Source organism: Emydura macquarii, unplaced genomic scaffold, assembly GCF_026122565.2.
Source record: "Emydura macquarii macquarii isolate MOO-44397 ecotype Brisbane River unplaced genomic scaffold, CSIRO-AGI_Emac_v2 contig_2680, whole genome shotgun sequence".
In the NCBI taxonomy this organism is placed as follows: Eukaryota; Metazoa; Chordata; order Testudines; family Chelidae; genus Emydura; species Emydura macquarii.
In genome coordinates, this window is record NW_027132817.1 from 2,514,454 (window position 1) to 2,534,833 (window position 20,380).

General features: G+C 38.7%; 1 protein-coding gene across 2 annotated transcripts; it reads right to left on the minus strand.

Moving 5' to 3' along the window:
• Positions 1–3,607: 3,607 nt before the first annotated feature.
• Positions 3,608–20,070, minus strand: RAB23 (RAB23, member RAS oncogene family). 2 transcript variants are annotated; one of them, XM_067565509.1, is made up of 7 exons: positions 19,861–20,070; positions 17,397–17,606; positions 16,403–16,488; positions 13,653–13,809; positions 10,711–10,793; positions 9,812–9,904; positions 3,608–8,872 (listed from the first exon to the last, which is right to left on the minus strand). In XM_067565509.1, the coding sequence occupies exons 2-7, from the start codon at positions 17,549–17,551 to the stop codon at positions 8,733–8,735; spliced, it is 714 nt and encodes a 237-aa protein (XP_067421610.1). In that variant the 5' UTR covers positions 17,552–17,606; positions 19,861–20,070; the 3' UTR covers positions 3,608–8,732. The 2 variants fall into 2 exon arrangements, with proteins under 2 accessions (XP_067421610.1, XP_067421611.1); XM_067565510.1 differs by lacking the exon at positions 19,861–20,070 and adding an exon at positions 19,360–19,437.
• Positions 20,071–20,380: the final 310 nt, after the last annotated feature.

Sequence of the window (20,380 nt, forward strand, 5' to 3'; positions counted from 1 at the left end):
TGACTCATTGGGCGTTCCTGTGAGGGCGTCTGGTGTGCCCCACTGTGCATTGTGATTGTCTTTCCTGTTAAGTATAAACTGTTAATCAAATTCCACTATACGATCAACATGTAAATGAACCTAAGCAACCCCTATATAAGTCTTTTGTATCTGGTAGCCAGGTGAAGTACATTTGCCCAGCATCCAGACATGCTGCTTGACTTCCCTATAGCCACCTGGGTTTTCCCTCTGGCTATAGTATTCCCCATAGCTATGGTTATGTGATTGTGTGTGTCACAATTAAAGCTGCACCCGATCCAACTTTAAAATGTAGCAGTGTGATTCTTTTCCACGACAAGTTCCACTTGATGCTATGGCATTGGTTCCAATGTGTATCATCACTAGTGGAGGCTTGCCAGGAGACTTCATAATAGCAACCAATTTTGCAGATCTCTCTTTTATTTTTGCTCCAGGGTGACAGTACAACATCCTGTTTTCCTTGTGTCCCGTGCTGAATTCTCTCTCAATTCTTCTTAGCATGGCATTGTCAATGATTATTACATGCCCTTTTAGGATGGTTGGAGGACCTCTCCTGGTAGCTGCTTGCTTCAGACCATTAGAATACCCATCAAGCATGTCACCTGTAGCTTTCTGTTCTGTTCCTCCAGAGTCAGATTCCTCAGTTGTTGACTCTCTGAGTACATGGTAACTTTTCAATACATCTAGCCAGGTTGAATCCCTCCGGGCTTTTTCCCCTCTTGGTCGTAAATTGCCAGCCAATTCTTCAGTTTCTACTCACTTATCACTTACTCTTATCACGGATCCTGCTCTTTGTGGTGTCTGCAGCAATGATTTCTATATCTATTTTTCAAGAAGTCTTCATTTTCTTATATCCTAAGCAATGCTGTAACTTGCAGTTCCAGAGCATATATCTTATAATTGACTTCATGCCCCAGAATGGCCACCAGCTTGCACTTCATGGCATCAGAAATCTCCTCTGTCTTCCAACAGAAAGGAAAACATAGCACATCGAAGACAGGTTGCAGCAGTTGTTCGCTCATTGTCCAAATCTGCTACTTGGCATAGAGCCATACCTAAATAGAAGAAATCGCATTTGCTTCTGTAAATTCCCATTTTCCAGTCTTGTTTGCTTTCAGTATATTGAATAATATTGGTTATATGATCTCAACGGGCTTTAATATACTGTGTGATCTTAGCTGAGTTATCTCTTATCTCACAATCCAACTAATGTTTTAGTGATATGTGAATGAAGATATAGCAGGAGAGGAAACAGCAATACCAACCATATTTGTCCAGGTAGGAGCTACAATCTACTACTTGTATTGTAAAACAGATTTGCTTCTATGAATATTTTTACAGTGAAGAGGCAATATATATTGAATATATTACTCTCTAGTTCCAATAGGCTACATACCTAAATTACTATGAGATAGGTAGGCACAGTTGGCACCATATAAGAAACTGGTCTGCATATCCACGAGAGAATGGTTTGAGATTCTCACTTAGTCCCACTAATGTATTTCATAAGAGATACCTACTATGGTCAACACCAAAGCACAGTAGAGTGACTTCAATATGCGTACAGCACAATCTGGACAAAGGATTCAAATAGAGAAAAGTAGCCAAGCCTTCTAGTTTATTTTCACATTCACATTAATCTGCTCATCTGCACTCCAGGATCGGTTCCATTATCTCTGGGGCAGTGAAATAAAGCCCAAGTTTTTCAGCAAGAGCGAGTCATAGAAATGTGAAGCCTGTGAGCCTGAAAGGTTTTCTGAAGTTATAGAAAAAGTGCATAAGGTGTTTAAAGAGACTGCATCAAAACTTAGCAGCATAAGCCATTCCAGATGTAGTTTCCTGAGGGTTGGACAATGTGGTTGGTTAGCATCATAGAAAACTCACCTAGATGCTACTTCAAAGTTCCAGTCAATTCTAGTTAACCACTTATCTGAAGGTAAGTTTATAACAATGCTTAGCACTTAAAAGGGTTTTTCCCATGTTCAAACATTGCCAATTAATCCTGAACAGGCCTGTGAGGCAGATAAGAATTCCTCCCATTGTACAGACCGGGAAACTGAGGAAGTGAGGGTAAGTGACTTTCCAAGACACCAGAGGGTGTCTGGATCAAGCCAGGCCTGGAACTCAGACGGTCTGTCTACTTAAATTAGTGAGTCACTGTAACAATTTGTGGGATTTATCTGTCCACTTTATGAACTCTTGAGTGAGATTATGAACTCGCTTTATGTATCTTTCCCAAGCCACAAATGCCATTTTGAACATGTCTTTTCTTTTAGGCATTTACCTCCATGTTGGATCGAAATTCCAAGGGGTAGTGATACAGGGCTGATGATAGTGGGTTGTTCAATCAAAATGATCCTCTTCTCAAATATAACCACCCTATAGTCTCATCCAGGCTGTCTCCCACCCAGGAGAACTGGTTTGTCAGGGGACAGGTCTCCTAGCAACCAAGTCACCTGGTAAGGATCCAGGAGTCACCTGACTGAGTGACCGAAAGGCTATAAAAGGATTCAAGGGGGGGGGGGGTAGACTAGAAGGCACACACAGGAAGTTTTGGGCAGGAGGAAAAGGAGTGACCAGCCAAGGACAGAGGAAGAAGGCTCCATGTTTCAGAACACAAGCCATGCACTAGAGCAGGACTTTGGATGACCCCAGACAACGCTGACCCCCAGCTCAAAGGATGATCTGCAGTGGTGAGCAAGCTGAGGCAGAGAAATGTGTAGGGTTTATTATTTTTGTATAGATCTCTGTATTTCTCCTGTGATTAACAGCAATGGTTTTAGGATCCTATGCAAAATGTCTGGATTTCATGTATTACACCTGCCATATTGCCCAAAACACCCCTCACGGCCGGAGTTCTGGCAGAAGACATGTTTAAGCTATAGGAGGACCCTGAGGAGTCAGTGCTGGTTCTAGGGGCTGAATGGGGGCCCTAAAATGTGCCCAGAGACCCTAAGACAGCAGCACTTCCTGGACCGTATTCAGTCTCTGGGGTCTCAAAACAACTAGGGATCCAGCAGCTAGATCACTCACTCATCTTTCACTTTCAGGAAGTGAATCAAACATCCGTCTATTCTATTTGTAACATTACTTATCCCTAAATGTCTACCACCAGTCACAGGCTTCTTGATCTAAAATGGTGAACTAAGACTCTCCATTGTGCTGATTGTCTTATCCCAGACTAGTCATATCACTTCTACTATCTAAAAGCAAGACCAGGTGGTGGTTCTGTTGGATTTTCTTCCTAAACTTGTTCATTTTAAGATGGCGATGAATATACACTACCTTTTTTCCTCCACTGTTGCCAGCATATTAATTTGAATCAGTCACACCAGACTCTGTGTATTGCTTCACATGGGACTGTTAGTGAGATGCAGACTTGGTTATACAACCACTGGGGCATAGCAATTTCTAGCAATTAGATGCCTCAACAATTTAACGTATCCACAGAAGCAGCACCATGCTATGCACACCCAACAGTATTCAAGTAAATAATGTTTACAAGCTGCTGTGGCACAGCTAACATCGCTTAAAACAGAAGGCTAAAATTAACTTTCATAGGTTTTATAGAAACAGCACACACAAAGTATTCATTTTGAAACATTTATTTTTCCATTTGTTCGAGTATTAACTATAGGTCAGGTTGACATCGATTTCTAAAAAAATAAGTATATTACATTTACTTGGGTACATGATGGTGATAAAAAGTTATACACTTGATTTGTTTTAACCATTCACATTCATAGAAATACGAAACTTGGATAAGTCACTTATTAGTAACAATGGATTTTTCTTTTAGTGACGAGAGCAATATCCCTTTTGGCCAAAGCTAATTTTTTTTTTTTTTTTTTTAAATATTTTGACCAAGTTTAGCCAGCAGCCTACTGTCTCAACTGAGGGAGAGAAGGAATGCTCTTTGGGCATATTATACATGACTATTACCCTAATTCTACTAGTAACCTGAGACTATTTTTAGTATTTTAGTATTACCTAACTAAGGTTCACTTGACTTGAAGGTCATGGTCTCTCGATCATACAAAGAGGAATTAAACTTTGAATTTTAATCGTTTGAAAGACTTATCTTCTGTAACAATGTGTGAAGTCTTAAATGTATTACTCTTGCAAGAGTTGCTGTTAATTCTTTTTACCAATTCTGATTAGCTATTAGGAATACAATATGTAACGTTTGTCATTACAATATAGCTTGAATTTATAAGCCTCAGATTTTACTGAACACATTTAATGATCTGTACAAGTGATTTTCCTTATAGCAATATAGTAAAGGCAATTTGATGAAACGAGGCAAGCTGATTGGACCATGGTTACTCTTCATCTTACTGAGCAAAAATTTATAGAGACATTTAGAAATCTAATGCAGTTTTTGGTATTATCATTGGAATTCAATAAGTGTATATGTTGTGTAGCTGTAAGCTTGAGTACCCACAAGTAGGTTCAGCAGTGCAAATAATGAATTCTCATATTGCTGATTAACTGATAGCTATCAGACATATGAATTAACATGTTCAAAGTGCATGTTCACTGAGCATTATGCACTGTATACAGGCACAAGATCTGAACAGTACAATGTGTTCAACTGCTCAATTCCCTTTACTATAAAGATACAATCTATGGAAGGGACACAAAAAAGCTACAGTGTAGTAAAATCTACAGTCTAATAATCACTAGTTATGAAGAAGAGTAAAACAAGTTTAAGTGAAATAAAACAAAAAAGAAACAGGAGTCATCTTGAAAATACGGTGATGCACATTTGGACTGAAAGGATAAGCTTTGTTTGCCTTTAGGAAACAATGAAAAATCAGAAAGCTCTGAAGCTGTAAATCCTATAATTTAAAAAAAGTTAAGTTGGGTTAACCAAAACAAAATTTTAAATGACTGAACTTGCAACTTAGAGCTTTGTTATTTCCAAGGGAAAGTGAATCAAATAGCAGCAAATAGCAACCCCTGCTTCAAAATATAATTAAAAAGCAGGCCTCACTGAGCGAAGCAAGCCCATTCGTTGAATGGATACAATGAAATAGTAATAGATGCTTCTAAAAACTGCTTCTTTAGTGTATAGAATAGTTTAATAAACACGGACTTAGCTAAGGCATAACTAATTACTGTAGTTTTCCTTTAATGGCAGCATCATCATGAGTTGGCAGCATCATCATCAGCTGAAAGCAGCACAAATGGTTTCGATAGGGTCCAAGTAATATACCCAATGCAGAGATTCAAGAGAGGTCACCAGATGTAATTGGAATGCAGTTAGCCTGGTTCTTTCTGTACCTATAGAACAGACCTTGATTTGTTGAGATACATACTGTATCATGAACAACTATTCACAAGGATACCCACTGTTGCAGGTTTCTAATAGAGGAGCACATCCTTTTCTACAACATTGTCACAATGAGATGCACTGAGGATGGCATTTTGTTACTAGCTCTGTGTCTTAGTTTTGGGGAGAAAACAACACTGCTCCCCAGAATATTTTAATTAAGAGTGCACATAAGTTTTTTTTTTTTTGGTAACATCAGTTTATACTAAAAACTAATTACATGGAGCTGTATGAGTGCTAACAATCTAAGTATGTCTGTTATTTATCAAAAAGTCAGAATTGCATCTGGGAAGTTAAGTGACTGTCCAAAGAACTCTGCAACATGCTAGTCAGCTGATGCACATCTGCATGCCAAAATCCTTTTAATATTTTATTAGCATAAATGTACAGTAAACTATCATCCTAATGTTAATTTGTTACATTCTGCATCTCCTCTTGCCATATAGGAAACTGACAGGACACAAAGTTAAAACATAAAAAGAAGAGCCACTTTAGAGTTAGAGATGGGAAGGGAAAAAACCACACTACTTACTACCCGACTCTGCAACCACTTACACATGTGCTTTACTTTAAGCATGGGAGTAGTTTCATCGTAATTAATTTAAACTTCCCTCATATTTGGTAAGTCTGTCAAGTTTCAGCCTAGTATACAAGCTTTTATCAAGTTTTCAATCCTGAAAATAGTGGTTTATAATGACAAACCTTAAATGTAGCAGTACAAATGGCAATTATGTGTAATAAAGACTCATTTTTCAGTACTTTGTACAAAGTCAAATAAGGCAAAAAACTGAAGTTATTGACAATTCTGCTTTTTAAAAAAATGTAAAACTGGCAGGCTACCAGCATAATGTAAAAATGTCAACATTAAAAAAGTTTGACAAAATTCTGCACAATGTACACTCTACTTAAATCCTGAAATGTTGAGATGTGCCACATTATATATGAGAATTATTCTCTTTCTTACCAGATCCTGCTATCTTACTCATGCAATTGACAAGAGGTAGGATTTGGCCCCATTTATACATCCATACAATGATTAAATGCACTTTTAAAAAATAAAGGCCTTTATCCAACTGAGTACCTAAGAAACACTGCAGTAAGAACATTTTTTTCTATATATATAATAGAAGAGGGGTTTGAGTGCCTTGATGCCCATCTCATTGCCAGCAATGGGAGATGCAGCAACAACTTGTTACAGAAACCAAGGTACTTCTTGGGTAATATAATATATTAATATGCAACACAGAACTTCAGATTATTTTAGTGTTTGTGCATAAGTATCACCACACATACAGTTTGCCCACATCTGAGCTGGTGGACCAAGAGTATATTTCACTTTACATGCTCAAGGTCTCAGAACTTAAGAAGTTATGCTTACTATATGAATTCATGAAAAGATAAATTCCTCTTCCAACATATACAAAGTACAAACGAGTGCAGGCTCACTGCATTATGTTTACTTGACAAGAAATTCTCCCATGGGAAATATAGTAAGTAGTAAAAATGAAAGAAACTATACTGAAACTATAACTATTAAACCGATTAATGTATAATGAAAATCAGTTACCAAGAGGAATTGTGTAGCAATCTATATTGAATACTTATAGCTCCAGGTCATGTCATTTGCACTTTAATACACCCATTTAAAAACTATTAAAATTCTGAATATCATAAAGGAGAATATTTTTGCATTTGTTGCTGGCAGAGCTTTGTTATAGAAAATCCTAGAAAATTAAAATTATACAAAACCATTAACAAGATGGATATTTTTAAAATGCATGCTCTTACAGAGAAGTGGGTGACATTTTCAAAAGCATCTTAATGAAGTGAAGAAGCCTTAGTCCCATTGACTTTCAATTAGACTTAGATGCCTAAATGTCTACATAGCACACCAGAGAGATGTCATTTTCAAAGTACACCAATGTATTGTGCACTAACTGGCCCATGAAAACCCTGCTGGCATGAACTAAAGGTTCCCAATGTAAATGTACACTAGGGAGCTTTTAGTTCATGCCAGCAGGGCCCTATATGGATCAGTTAGTGTGCAACGTAGTGTGTATAAGAAATCCTATCCCTCTACCATGCATTGCTGCACCATGTATGCAAGTCCTAAGTCACTTTTGAAAATGGAACCTAGGCACTTCTGAAAACTTTACCCCTTATGTCTGATATTGCAGAATTAGATTTTTTAATCAGCAGCATAACTCTGAATATGAAACAGCATTAAAGAGGGACTCATTAGTTTAATGTGTGATTTAGTCTTCAGCTACAACATGTTGGATCCTCCAGAACATAGTTTTCAACCACCAAGGGAGATATTTCTCAATAGAACTTAAGACATTTTGTTGACACCTCACACTGCAAATTCAACACACTTTTCATAGTTCCTGCTACATGAACATATTAGATATCAGCAATATATTTTTGGACAGGAATACCATTAAAATTGTATGGATTCCATTTAGGTGACTGATAGTAGTATTGTCTCTGGTAATTGTTGAAGTTGATGAAGTAGTTTTTGTCTAGTATTGTCTCTGGTAATTGTTTACCCTGTTATGACTGACAGAAACAAACTTTACAAAATTATCTGTAGTGTATTATAAGATAAAAAGGAAAAAATGTTTTTGGCACACCTCTTCTTAAACCTAAGCTTAAGGCCTGAAATGTAGTGAGTTAATTAACATTAACAGAACTCTTTTGAAAAGTCTCATTTGAAATGCAAAATTTTAAGAAGTGAAAATAAGTTTAAGGGTGCTGTTTTAATCAGATACAGTATCCTCTTGTGTGGCCTGAATATCTGTCCTAAATGTCTACATGAACACCTTACTTAACATTAATAAAATATACAAACATATTGCACCAATAAAATTGCCAGAATATGTATTAGTGTAATCTGACAAAAAACATGATGTTTGTCTTTTGCTTCTCATATTACTTTTTAGTGTCCTTGTTAACTAACACTCTTCTATCAAATGTGCTGGTAAATTTAATTGGAAGGAAGCTACTTCACCTTGGGTCATAATACTATGTACTGATACTTGTAAGCATAATACTTACATTTTTAATATGCTTAACAACTCAATCAAAACTATTACATAGCTTGTACATCATTCCTTCACACAGGAAAAGCTCATCCAATTTTTTAAAAAAATGCACAGGGGCAACAATGGTTTGGTTTTTTGCCACTAGGGGTCTCACTCTACATACTGAATAAACATTGCAATAGCAATGTTCTTTAAATCCACCATCGATCAAGGATCCTGTAGGTGCAAGGTTTGCTAGATCACTGGTAAAATACCTTTATAGCTGGCTGTATTCCTTATTTAATTGCACAACTTCATCCAAATGACTGTCATTCTTTTTCCTCCCAAAAGTGGTTCTAAGGTATGCTGCAACTGCTAAAAGGACTTCTGTTTTTCTTGGTCCTCTGTTTGTTTGGTCTAAGGTTGATGACATCTCCACCATTAAATGTGCTAGAATTCTGGCCTGAATGACTTCCACCAGCTGTATTAAAAACACCTACATAAATTAAAGAGAGAGAGAAAAAAAGCAGCCACGTCTGTGAATCTCTTTATACCTTTTATTTGTTGAATCTTGAGCCAAAACATTTACTAAAGCATAGTGGTATATCTCAAACATAAGGTCTTTAATTCTTGAACAGTTATTTATTCTTGTGGTCACTTGCAGCTAGAGCTCAGTAAGCTATGTTTTTGAACTAGAGCCAACTGAAGTTAAATACATGCCATTGTGAGGTTTATTACTAGCACAAAATGTGGATAAATAATAAAATATTTTATTTATTTAAAATAAAATAAATATGGAATTGGACAGTAGCATACTTACTCAGATGCTAATCACATGTCAACAAAGTTATGCTTAGTTGAGTAATACAATAAAGAAACATGACAGGGCTTTTTAAATTAGCAACTTTGTTGGGATAAAGGAAAGGAAAAGGATAGTATAAAAGAAGAGTACTTTAAGGAGAAAAATAATCAGTTGACTCTGAAGTGCTTGAAAGAACTAAAGTTCAGTGTTTCCTTACAAAAGGCAAAGTTTACAAAGCCTTTCTCATTAAATGCCAGATCTTTTCACAGTGAATCCTTGTATATCTGCTCCAGCATGACTAACACTAATACCAATTACATTTAAAAAAAAAAAAAAAAAAAAAAGCAAGTGTCCGGGAAACATCCATTTTCAAGTCCTTACAATGTTTTTTCACAAGAACTGAATTAAAAGGGTAGTTGACAAACACTGACCAGATAGACTATGACTTCATCAATTGTTAGTACCTTAGTTTGACTATTTTACAAAAGGGTAATAGGCAATATAGTAAGGTAGAAGAATGTTAATTAGGAGCCTGATTCAACTCCCACCAACTCCAATGATCCTGAGGTAATTAATAGTAGGCTTTGTCAGCAGAAAATACTGTCTTGCTGCAGTTTCTGGTTGCATACTTACCAATTTTGTTACTACTTGTATGTACTACTTCTGGGTCTTCAGCTGTTTGTTGTTTGAGCCTTTGAAGATATTTTTCAGCCAAATATTTAAAAACTGAAATACAAAAAAGATGCTTATCAGTGTGAGAGAATCTAAGATAGACACACAGACATCATTGCAAAGTTTCATCTTGATCATAGTCTATCAGCTCATTTTAGTATTACAGATTTGTTTTGGTATCAAAGCTGAGTTATAAACACCTGATTTGATACAGGACTGGGGCCCGTAGTAAATGATTCCATGTGGGCAGATCCATGTACCAGCACAGAGCCCCACTAACTTCCACGTGGGTCTATTTAGAGTGAGTCACTTGCAAGATCAGGGCTATATATAAAACCACCCCAGAAAGGCACTGTCTGGAATATATTACTATTACGAAACTGAATTTATGCATAAACATAGCAGTATTATAGAAGATGGTATGACCTTATTGACAAACAGCTGCATCCATGTTCAAAGTTTTGCAGCAATTACAGTCAACTATACACTGTTAAACAATTTGGAATCTGTAAGTACTTAATTCTTATGGGTAAAATTTCCAAAGAGCCTAATTCCCATTGTAAGTCAATATGATTTAGGTATCTAAATCACTTAAGCACTTTTGAAAGTTTGACTTTTACAGTATGTGTGGAAAAAAAACAGAAGAGAAATACAAGAAAAAATGTTACATAACAGTATCAAGGGACAATCAAATTTAAGAAATTATCTCCTACTATAACTACAGTACAATGGCAGGAAAAAAGAGTGGCCAAGTAACGTTATAAAATCAAAGACCGGTAGATTAGTTTCCAGGCTACACAGATGTGTAATGTTACATAGCAGAGGACAAGAGAGAATCCTATATTTATCATATCTCTTACCTTCAGTTACATTTAGGTCCTCTTTCACTGATGATCGGTAGAATCTTAACTTCAACTTTTTTGCCAATGCTTCTGCCTCTTCACTGCACAACAGAAAGAGACTTGTAAATATTGATTTGTATATTATGCCAGTACTTATCAATACTGTAGACAAAATTCTTTGGAATTAATTTAGTCAGAACATCATGTGAGCAGGTAGCTGCTCTTTAATTACTTTATGACCTGTCCACTTTAACAATGAGATGTTTTGTTGGAGCATTCCTTTTTCAATTAAGAGTTGTTACATTTTCATGTCTATTTGATTGTGTTTTCAAAAAACCTCGCAGACAGCAGCAAGCTGGGTGTCATAAAAGCCAAAGAGAAGAAGATTGCAACTAATCAAGACAGCAGATTAGGAGGGCCTGAATGAACATTTTAGTAGCATGGACAGAAAGACAAGGAAGATCTTAGAGATGTCTTAGTAGAGTAGAGAGGTGAGAGCCAGACTGGAAAGGACCAAAGAGCTGGAGAAAATAAACATGAGACAAGGTTACACGTGGTACAATTCAATGAGTTTAGAGGTGATAGGAAGAAGATAGGGTAGTAGAAGAGGGATGAAGGTCAAAGGTGCTTTTTTTTTTTTTTTTTTTTTTTAAAATAAGGAGACCATAGTATGCTTGTATTGTGATGGAAAAACCGGATGAGAGTGAAATTTTAAGGAGTTGAGGGACAGCATAAGAACTGGGACAAGGGAAGTCATGAGATGGGAAGGGATAAGGAAGAGAAGAATTAGAGAAGAAAAACAGGTGAGACACCTCAGGGTCAGTGACATGGATGAAGGAGGAGGTTCCATCTGATCTTGTTCATTTTCTCTTTGAAAATCAGTAACATCCTGTGTGGGTGAAGGAAGGGGAAGTTGAGCTTTAGGAGGGCATCAAATGAGGAGAACCAGAAGGGAGGATAGTCAGAGCTTGTCTTCACTTACCTCCAAGATACGGTGGCAGTCGACTGGAGTTACGCAAGCTAGGCAAAAAACTTGCGTAACTCCCATCGACTTCTCTGCTTCTCTTCTGAGCACCGTCTTCACTGCACTGCGCTGATGGGAACAGTGTTCCTGTCAATGCAGAGCTATGCTACTTGAGGAGGTGGTCTTAATATGTCGATTTCTGGATCGACTGAGCAGGTCTTCACTGACTGCTCAGTCGATCCAGAGAAGTCGATCTGATGGCGGCGAATTTGCCGCCATCAGTGAAGACATAGCCTCAGTGTAGGAAACAATGAGAGGAAGAAGTAGTTTAGTTAGACCAGGATGTGAGCCATCCCCAGGAGCTGTGCAAACAAATCAGACGTAGACTCCTTGTTTTATTGTGTAAGTGAGATAAAGGTAGAGAGACATTTTTCCTTTACTGTTATGATAATGGTATAGTAGTTTAGTGTGGCATAAGTGGACTCCATCTTGTTAGTTTCTTGAAGTAAGCTCTTTCCTGAAACTTGAACCTAAAAGTATCTTAATAAATTCTCTTTGTGTGTGAGAGTGGGGAATGTATGTGCAGGGCATAAGAAGAGACCAATCTAAACTGCTCTAACAACAGAAAGGGAAGTAAAGACACCAACTGCCATCCTAACCCTGAAAGCCAAAGAATACCTATCAATGACCCTAAAGTGCAAATAAACAACCCTAAAGTACAGAAGGATCCACCCTGGGAACAAACAAAGTACAGAAATAAGAGAACTGTCATGCTTGCAAATAACTGGTGATTAACAACTATACTGAACCTAGAGGTAGCATGACACAGCAAGGCCCATAGACTTACATGAGAGCCAGCAAGTATAAAAGATGGGGTAAAAACATGGAAACTTTGGGTCTCGTTCTGCAATTGTCATCTGGAGCATCAGATTTGCGACCGACAGAGGCCCGGCTCCCTCCTCGTGCCCAGTCTAGTTGGCCACTAGGCTGGCTCAAGCAACACATAAAAGGACTGGTAATTATATGACACCAGCTTGCAGAACTACTTGGGTATGAATGAATGTGTGTGAATGTGACTGTTTTTTGATATTCTTACATTTACAATAAACGCAGTGTATTGCCTTTTCCCCCCTGAATAAGATCCTGCTAGTCTTTTATTTTACAAGTGTAACAAGGAAAGCTGCAGAACTAAAGGAGGGGAGATTGAATTAATAGTAGAAGTATTCAGCATGGTCATCCAACTTTCTCCACAGGCACAAATAGGAGTGGAGGAAATGGATAGTGTGGGGAATGAGAGTTGCAATTTCTGAGTTTGAGTCCAGGATGAGGGAGAGAGTGGAGCAGAATGAACTGACAATGATCTATGGAGGAGAGAGCAGGGAAAAGGGAGCTGAGAGTGACTGAGTCTGTGGGTGTTAATGGGTTGTAAATTTCTATAATATGGCAATACACTACTTTGATAAACCACAAGTATATGAAAGAACAATTTCAAGAAGAGAAAACAAAAGCAAACATACAAAGGCACATTTTAAAAATCTGCTCAACAGTTTGCACAGTGCGCATTCACTAACCAAACTAGAGTATATAAACTGGTGGGGCTACAACTGAGTTTAACAGCTAATGTAAAATTTGGGCTGTAGAGGGGGCATCTTTTACAGTTCCCTGAGTACAAAATGGAATAATTTCTCACCGTGGCCCAACCACACTCTTTACATAATTCCCTGCTAATTTTTTAACGTGCTTAGAAAACAAAAGGGGAGAAAAAAACTTGAAGTGAGCACTAAGGCCCAAATCTGGCAAACACATAAGCACAAATAACTTTACTCCTGGGAGTAGCACCACTGAGGTTTATGGAATTATTCAAGTATGGTTGTGGAACTAGGCCTTAGGTTTGGCAACTTGTAAACATATGACACCATAAACCCCCATAGATTTTGAAAAATAAAAGACGTAATAAATCCTCTGATTTCAAAAGACAATGTGATGAAACTCCTACTTCTTTATACAAGAATCATCCAGGAGGTCAATCTTATTCTGCACAAGCACCGTGGGGATGTCTCCAACTTCAGCCATTACTTTCTCCTTCCAGGTGGGGATTGTTTCAAAAGAGTCCCTGTCAGTGGTAGAAAACACAAGCACACAAGCCTGGGCTCCTAAAAACAAAGACAATTATTAATTTTTTATTATCCAGTGGCCAGAAGTCATCAGCAAGCAGACCACTTTCATAGTGCCCGAACACATGGGGAAATACTTGAGGATTTATATTCCTATCAAAACTTCTGTTTAGTAGTTACTATTGTAATGCTGGATACTTGTTACTCATATAAATATCTAATATTTTTGAGAATTCTGCTTGGCCTCAAGGATATCCTGTGGCAACAGTTTCCACAATCTAACTGGGCATTTTGTGGAAAAGTATTTCCTTTAATCATTGTGAATTTTCCAAGTTTCAGCTTCACTGAATATCACTTCGTTGTTGTACGAGAGCAAGTGGAAGTTCTCAATCTATTTTTTCTAAACCATTCATTATTGTATATACTTTTCTCAGGTCCCCTCTTATTCATTTTCTCGCTAAGGTGAAACAGGCCCTAATTTTCCAATCTAATCTTCACTTGAGAGTTTTTCCATGGTCCTAATTATTCTCATCTCCCATCTTCAACATCCCTCTATTCTTGCTTTATCCTTTCTCCTATAGAGTGACAAGAACAGCATACAGTATTCCAAGTAAGGGCATACCACTGAGATATATAATGGCATTATAATATTTTCCATATTATTCCCTATCCATTGAGGTGTCCACAGTAATGTCCAGGTCCTTTTCCTAAGGTGATACAAATAATTTAGAACCAGTGAGGTGTATGTGTGGATCAAATTATTGCCTCCAACGTGCATTACTTTGCATTTGTCAGCACTGAATTTCATCTGCCCTTGTTGCCCATTCACCTAGCTAAGTCACGAGTCTCTCAAGTTTTCTGATCTGCTGGATCTTAAAAAAGCTACAGCGCACGCACCTCCTTCTGAAAGCCTCATCCTGCTCAGTTTTAACTCACAGCTACTGTGGTTATAGAAACCTTCCAAGGTATCCCCACATCCACATCAGACTCCCGGGAGATCCCCTGCCCCATTTCCTTCTGAATGCTACATCACAAAGGCAACTTGCAGCAACAGGTTTTTTTGTGGAGAGGATGGGAAGGGGGAGAAGAGGCCTAGAGTGAAGAAGTGATTTTTCTTTAAGATTGCTGAAGTATAGCCCAAAGTTTAATTTGATACCAGATATAGTCCTTACTCAAGCCAACGCCTATTAACTTAAAAAAGAGTTTGTGAGAGTAAAAACTAAGTAAAGACCCTTAGGATTTCTCCCCAAGATTTATAAAATGTGCTATATGATCCTTATAAAGAAAAAAAGAGCACAGAGTTGCTCACCAAATGCAAATTACAAGAAGGTAGATTTAAATTAATTAACTCCTCATTCACACCTCCCAAAGGCAGATCATCATCCATTCTGATGTATCTTAACAAGATGGCAATGGTATCATATGACACCCGTAGCAACAGCTACAAAGCCATCTTTCTGCATGATCCTGCTATCGAGTCAAACAAGTGTCTATGCCAATGTCTTTCAATTTTTCCTTTGAGTGTTGTGGCTCACCAGAATTGTTTTAGAAGTCCATTAAACCATCATACAAATCAGTACACTTAGAGTGTCTTATTTAAAAAGAGTGGAATATAGCAGCAAGCTATATTAAGAAATATTTCCTTTTTCTCATTCTCTCAACATCTTTTTCTCATGGAATTTCCTTGTATTATTGTTGCTTTGATAATCCCTCGCTCTTTATTAAAAACCCCAAGAAAACATTAGTCAATAAAGTTCTATCATAAAATGTAAAAACTAGAGGACTATGTTAATTAACACACTGAAATAAACCAATAGTCCAGGTATAGTCTGGTATCCTGTCTCCAGTGAAGGAAGGCAATTTCTCCAGGATATTATACCATGGCAACACATTTCTTCCTGACCCCACCAGATTAGTTTATAACCTGAAGTGAAAGACTGATAGCCCTTGCTATCCCAATGAGTAAACAGCAAGTACTACAAGATTTATTTATATGTCTAATCCTTCATGTAGAAAAAGGAATGATCATTATCATTATTAAAATCTTCATTTGCAAAGTAAGTCTAAGATTGGGATCAATAATTGTCTGAAGTTATTACCTTTGTTTTTATACAACGCTTCCATAGATTTCATGGCAACAAGTTGAGTAGTCTAGTATTTACCTAAGAGGTATATTCACCTTCTAGTTTAGTTTTTTCTATACTAAATTCTGGTATTGGAAGTATTTGTTTAATTACTCATATACAAACAGGTTCTGATACCAAATCATCTCTCTCCACCTCTCTCACTTATCTTTCAGGCTTCAGAAATCTATCCAGCCATTAGCCTAATTATGTTCTATGCTATTTAAATGGCAGTTCTGTAATTCACATTAAATAAAACTTAATGAAGTCAGATATACTGCATGTAGCAGAATAAATACTCAAGAATCTGAAAAGGTTCCCCCATTTGAAAAAAGAAGAATGTCGATAACTGAACTGGTCTTTGCATTGCTGTAAAATATAAAGCATCCATACTACTCAAAAAAGAAAATTATCTTAAAGTTGGTTAGGCCAAGTATATTACATTTTTCTCTAGTTACCTATGAAAATTAAATTAAAAAACCCAAGATGTAATATATAGGGTTTTTTACCTCTATAATAGGCCTTAGTTATTGCATCAAACTCCTCTTGACCTGCTGTGTCCCACAACATCAGCCTGACATCTTCATCATTAACTCTGAAATAAATGGAAAAAATGTTTAATCAACACACTGAATACAGAAACTCAAGACTAAAGAGACACTCAAAACAAAGCACACATATATTAAAATATTTCCCTTCTCTACAATGTATTTTGGATAAGAATAGAAAAAATTTTAAAATTTATTTTGATAGTTTACTTTTTTGCACTTCGTCTGCTTAGACAGAGAAAAATGGACTACCCACAGTCTCTCCAGGGCTCCTATGATCTACTGCAATGCTTTTGAGCTCAAATTTCCATTAGTATGTTCAAAGACAAAAATCATGATTTTTTTAAAATTCATACTGAGTTTTGTAAAACCTGCATCTTAAAAAAAGGGCAAAAAAATTGCAAAGAAAACCTGTGCTCCTTTAATTAATTTATTTATTTACTTATTTTACATACTTTGGCGATCTGTGAACTTGTTTTTAATTACCTTAATATCTTCCCCTCCTTTAAATATTAGATTTTATCTGCTTACACTATCAATAGTTTAAGAGTATGAAACACTTATTTCAAACCATTTTACATACTAAATTTCTCCTTTCATTTTTAACCACATAATTTATACCAAATGTTTCCTTTTTTTTAAAACCAAGGAATGCAAATAAAAATCAACAGTTCAACATAAACAAACCTTCTTAGAAAAGTCATCAAGTATGTCAGAAAGTCTTTGAGTTTTCTTTTGTTTTTTATTTCAAATTATAACTCTTGTACTTGAGTGGAAAACTGAATGATCCAATTACGGTATAGATGCTTCACTTTTGTCCTCTCCACAAGATGTAAAAATATCTCCCACGCTTTAGTCTGAGAGATGGTTTGAGTTCTAAATCTCCCTATGTCTGCTAGTCACAACAGCACTAAGAAAATAAAAAGGTATAGCATGACATCAACTGGATACATACTGAATTTGTCTCTCCAGGAAATCTACTCCAATAGTTTTCTTGTAGTCTTTTGTAAAAATTCCTTTGCAGTATCTCTGAATCATACTGGACTTCCCAACTGCTCCATTCCCTACTACCACCACCTTGATGGCCACCTCCATATCCTCCTCCAACATCTTTGCAGCTGAGAAGCTCTAGTTATTTCAGGAGCATGAATTTTCTCTCTCAAATCTGTAATTGAAGTAAATATTATGTTCATAAAAACCACTGTGAATAGAAAGAGGTTTTGTAGATAGGCACTGGGCTGGACTCCCAAGATCTGGTTTCCATTTCCAGCTCTGTCAGACTTCTTGTGTGACTTTGGGAAAATCATTTTGTATCTCTGTGCCTCAGCACTCCATCTATAAAATGGGGATAAAAATACTTCCTTTGTCTGTCTTGCCTATTTCGATTGAACCCTTAAGGATTGGGATGGCCTCTCTCTGTGTTTGTAAAGGGCCCAGTACAACGGGCTCCTATCTCTGTTTGGGTTTCTAAGCACTACCTTAATACAAACAATATATAGCAGTAGTAACAACAACAGTGCAGTACTGAAAACACACTATTTTTACAAAAGATGATAAAAGTTTAGCATTGTATCTATTCTAACCTGTTCTTAGTGTAAACTCTGAAAATAAGTTATGTTGCTTGCTATGTGCCACAAACTTCTTTTGAAATTAGAGCTACTCTTAATCTTAAACAACTTTACAAATCTGTCACTTGACAAATACACAACCTACAGTATATTGTCTTAGGAAAATATGCACCCAAAATATGCACCAAAATATACACAGGTAAATACATGAGTTTTTGGTGTCTTTTGTTAAGTTAGAAACTTAACTCAATTTCTGGTATCCTATTGACAGAATTTCTCCTTGGAAGCCTCCAAGCCAATGGCTGCTTAAAAAAGGAGCATATGGGAAAAAGGATCTTTTGGTCTCAGCGGGTTGTGTAAATAGAGGAAACCATATCCTTCCACTATGTAAATACCAGCATTTTAGTTACAAGAGAGGTATTTAACTTATACTCTTCACATTCCATTTCATACCAGGCCTGATACTGCTTCCACTGAAATCATCTGGACTTTTGACACTGACCTCAATAAGAACAGGATCAGACTGTAAATTCACACCGATTTCTCTTACCTCTGTTGCCAATACCCACATATGTATCTAACACTGGTTCCTCAGGAAATGGTTTGACTATTCAATTAAAGTTTATTTGATTCCAAAGCCATGCCCCTTATATTGATTCTTGTCAACCTGTCTGAATACCAATTCTTTCCCAGGGAATGGACAAATACCACTTTCAGGTATGTTTTTTAGGCACTGAAATTATTTACTTATCCTTTGACATGGTAATAAGCATTCACTAAGATACATTATTTATAGTATATTTAAAAATAATAGAAAATATAATGTGGTCTGGGGCTAAGAGATAGGGGCAGGACCCCTTGCCTCTTCATCCCCCCCCCCCCCCCCCCGCCCTCACTATGCCCCTTCTGAGTTCAGGCCACCACATTTAAAAAGCATGAGGGGGTGGCTCTTTGGTCCTCCCCTCTCCAGCACCCATGCATGTAAGTAGCATTTAAGTACTGCCATTCTATTGCTTATTGTCATAAATACAGTCATGCCACATATATACATTTTTAGGGAGTAATCACAAAGAATAACTACAATTCCAAATAAATTGAAGACACCAGAAGCTGTCTTGTCATTTTCAGTCACTGCTGATAGGGTCTAAACCAGACATTTATCTGGGAGAACTATTAAAGTAACGGCACAAATAAAGCTCTAGAGTCCAAAACGCTACTACTAGTGGCTTTCTAAAGGATGTGTAGGCTGGTCCCAACTGTAATTTTGATAAATCCTACGAGCCAGCACTGCAGCAATACTGATTTTATGGGAACAGGATGATCCCAGGGGGAGGGGGGGGGGTCTCATACCTGCTGCCTCCTTAACCCCTCCTTCCGGTGTGGTTCTTTTCAGGGCATTTCCATACTCACCTGCTTCCCTTCCCTAGGTAAATCACACACCCCCCCCCCCCCCCGCCCCCAGCCGCTTGCCTCCCTTCCCAACCAGGGTAAGCCAGCCCCCGTCGCAGCGCCGCGGCCAGGATCGCCACAGCCCAATGCGTCCGCCCAACCAGCGCTGCGGGCCGGACCCTTCCCAGCCCAGCACGCACCGTCACCGGGCGACCCCCCGGCGACCAGCCCCTCAAGCAGCGCCCGGCGCCGCCTAGCATCCTCCCAGAGCCGGGGAAGGGTAGCCCAACCCCGCAGGGGCTGCCAGCCCCACAGGCAGCCGCCGCCGCCGCCGCCATCCCCGCATCCAGGCATGACCAGCCCGCTTCTCCCCCATCCCCTGCCCGACTCCGGAGACATCAGCTCCCCCGGCTCTCCAGCCCCGCTGCACCCCGGCCGCGCCCGCCCCAATGGCTCACCGACCCGCTCTGGGGCGCTGGCCGTGTGGGGAGAGGGGCAGCTGCAGGCTGAGCGGCTGCGGCTCAGTCTCCGAGAGCGGGAGGCGGGAAGAAGCCGCGCAGCGGAGCCGACCCAACCCGGACGCACATCCCAGCTCCCGCACCCGGAAACACCGTCAGGGCCGCGGGCTCGGTGCGGAGAGGCTCCCCTGCTCCTCCCCCGCCCGTTGCCTCCGCCTCCCCGAGCGGCTGCCCCCCGCGACAGCTCCTGTAGCCGCTACCGGGAGTAAAGTGGGGCTGGCCGGGTGGGGGCAGCAGCCCCTGAGGTGGACCCGGGTGGTTGGCTCAGGAGGTGGTTGGATCCAGGTTCTGGTCCAGCCCCGTTCTATAAACTAGGTCCGGCTGTTTAAACTCAAATCAGCCCTAAACTCAGCGAGGGAAGGTAGGCGGGCGGGCAGGCGCGTGAGCATAGCTGGGGATTTGGCTGTTGGAGAGAGCTGAGCTGAATGCTTGAAACTCTCCCAAAGGGAGATGAATCCTCCTTT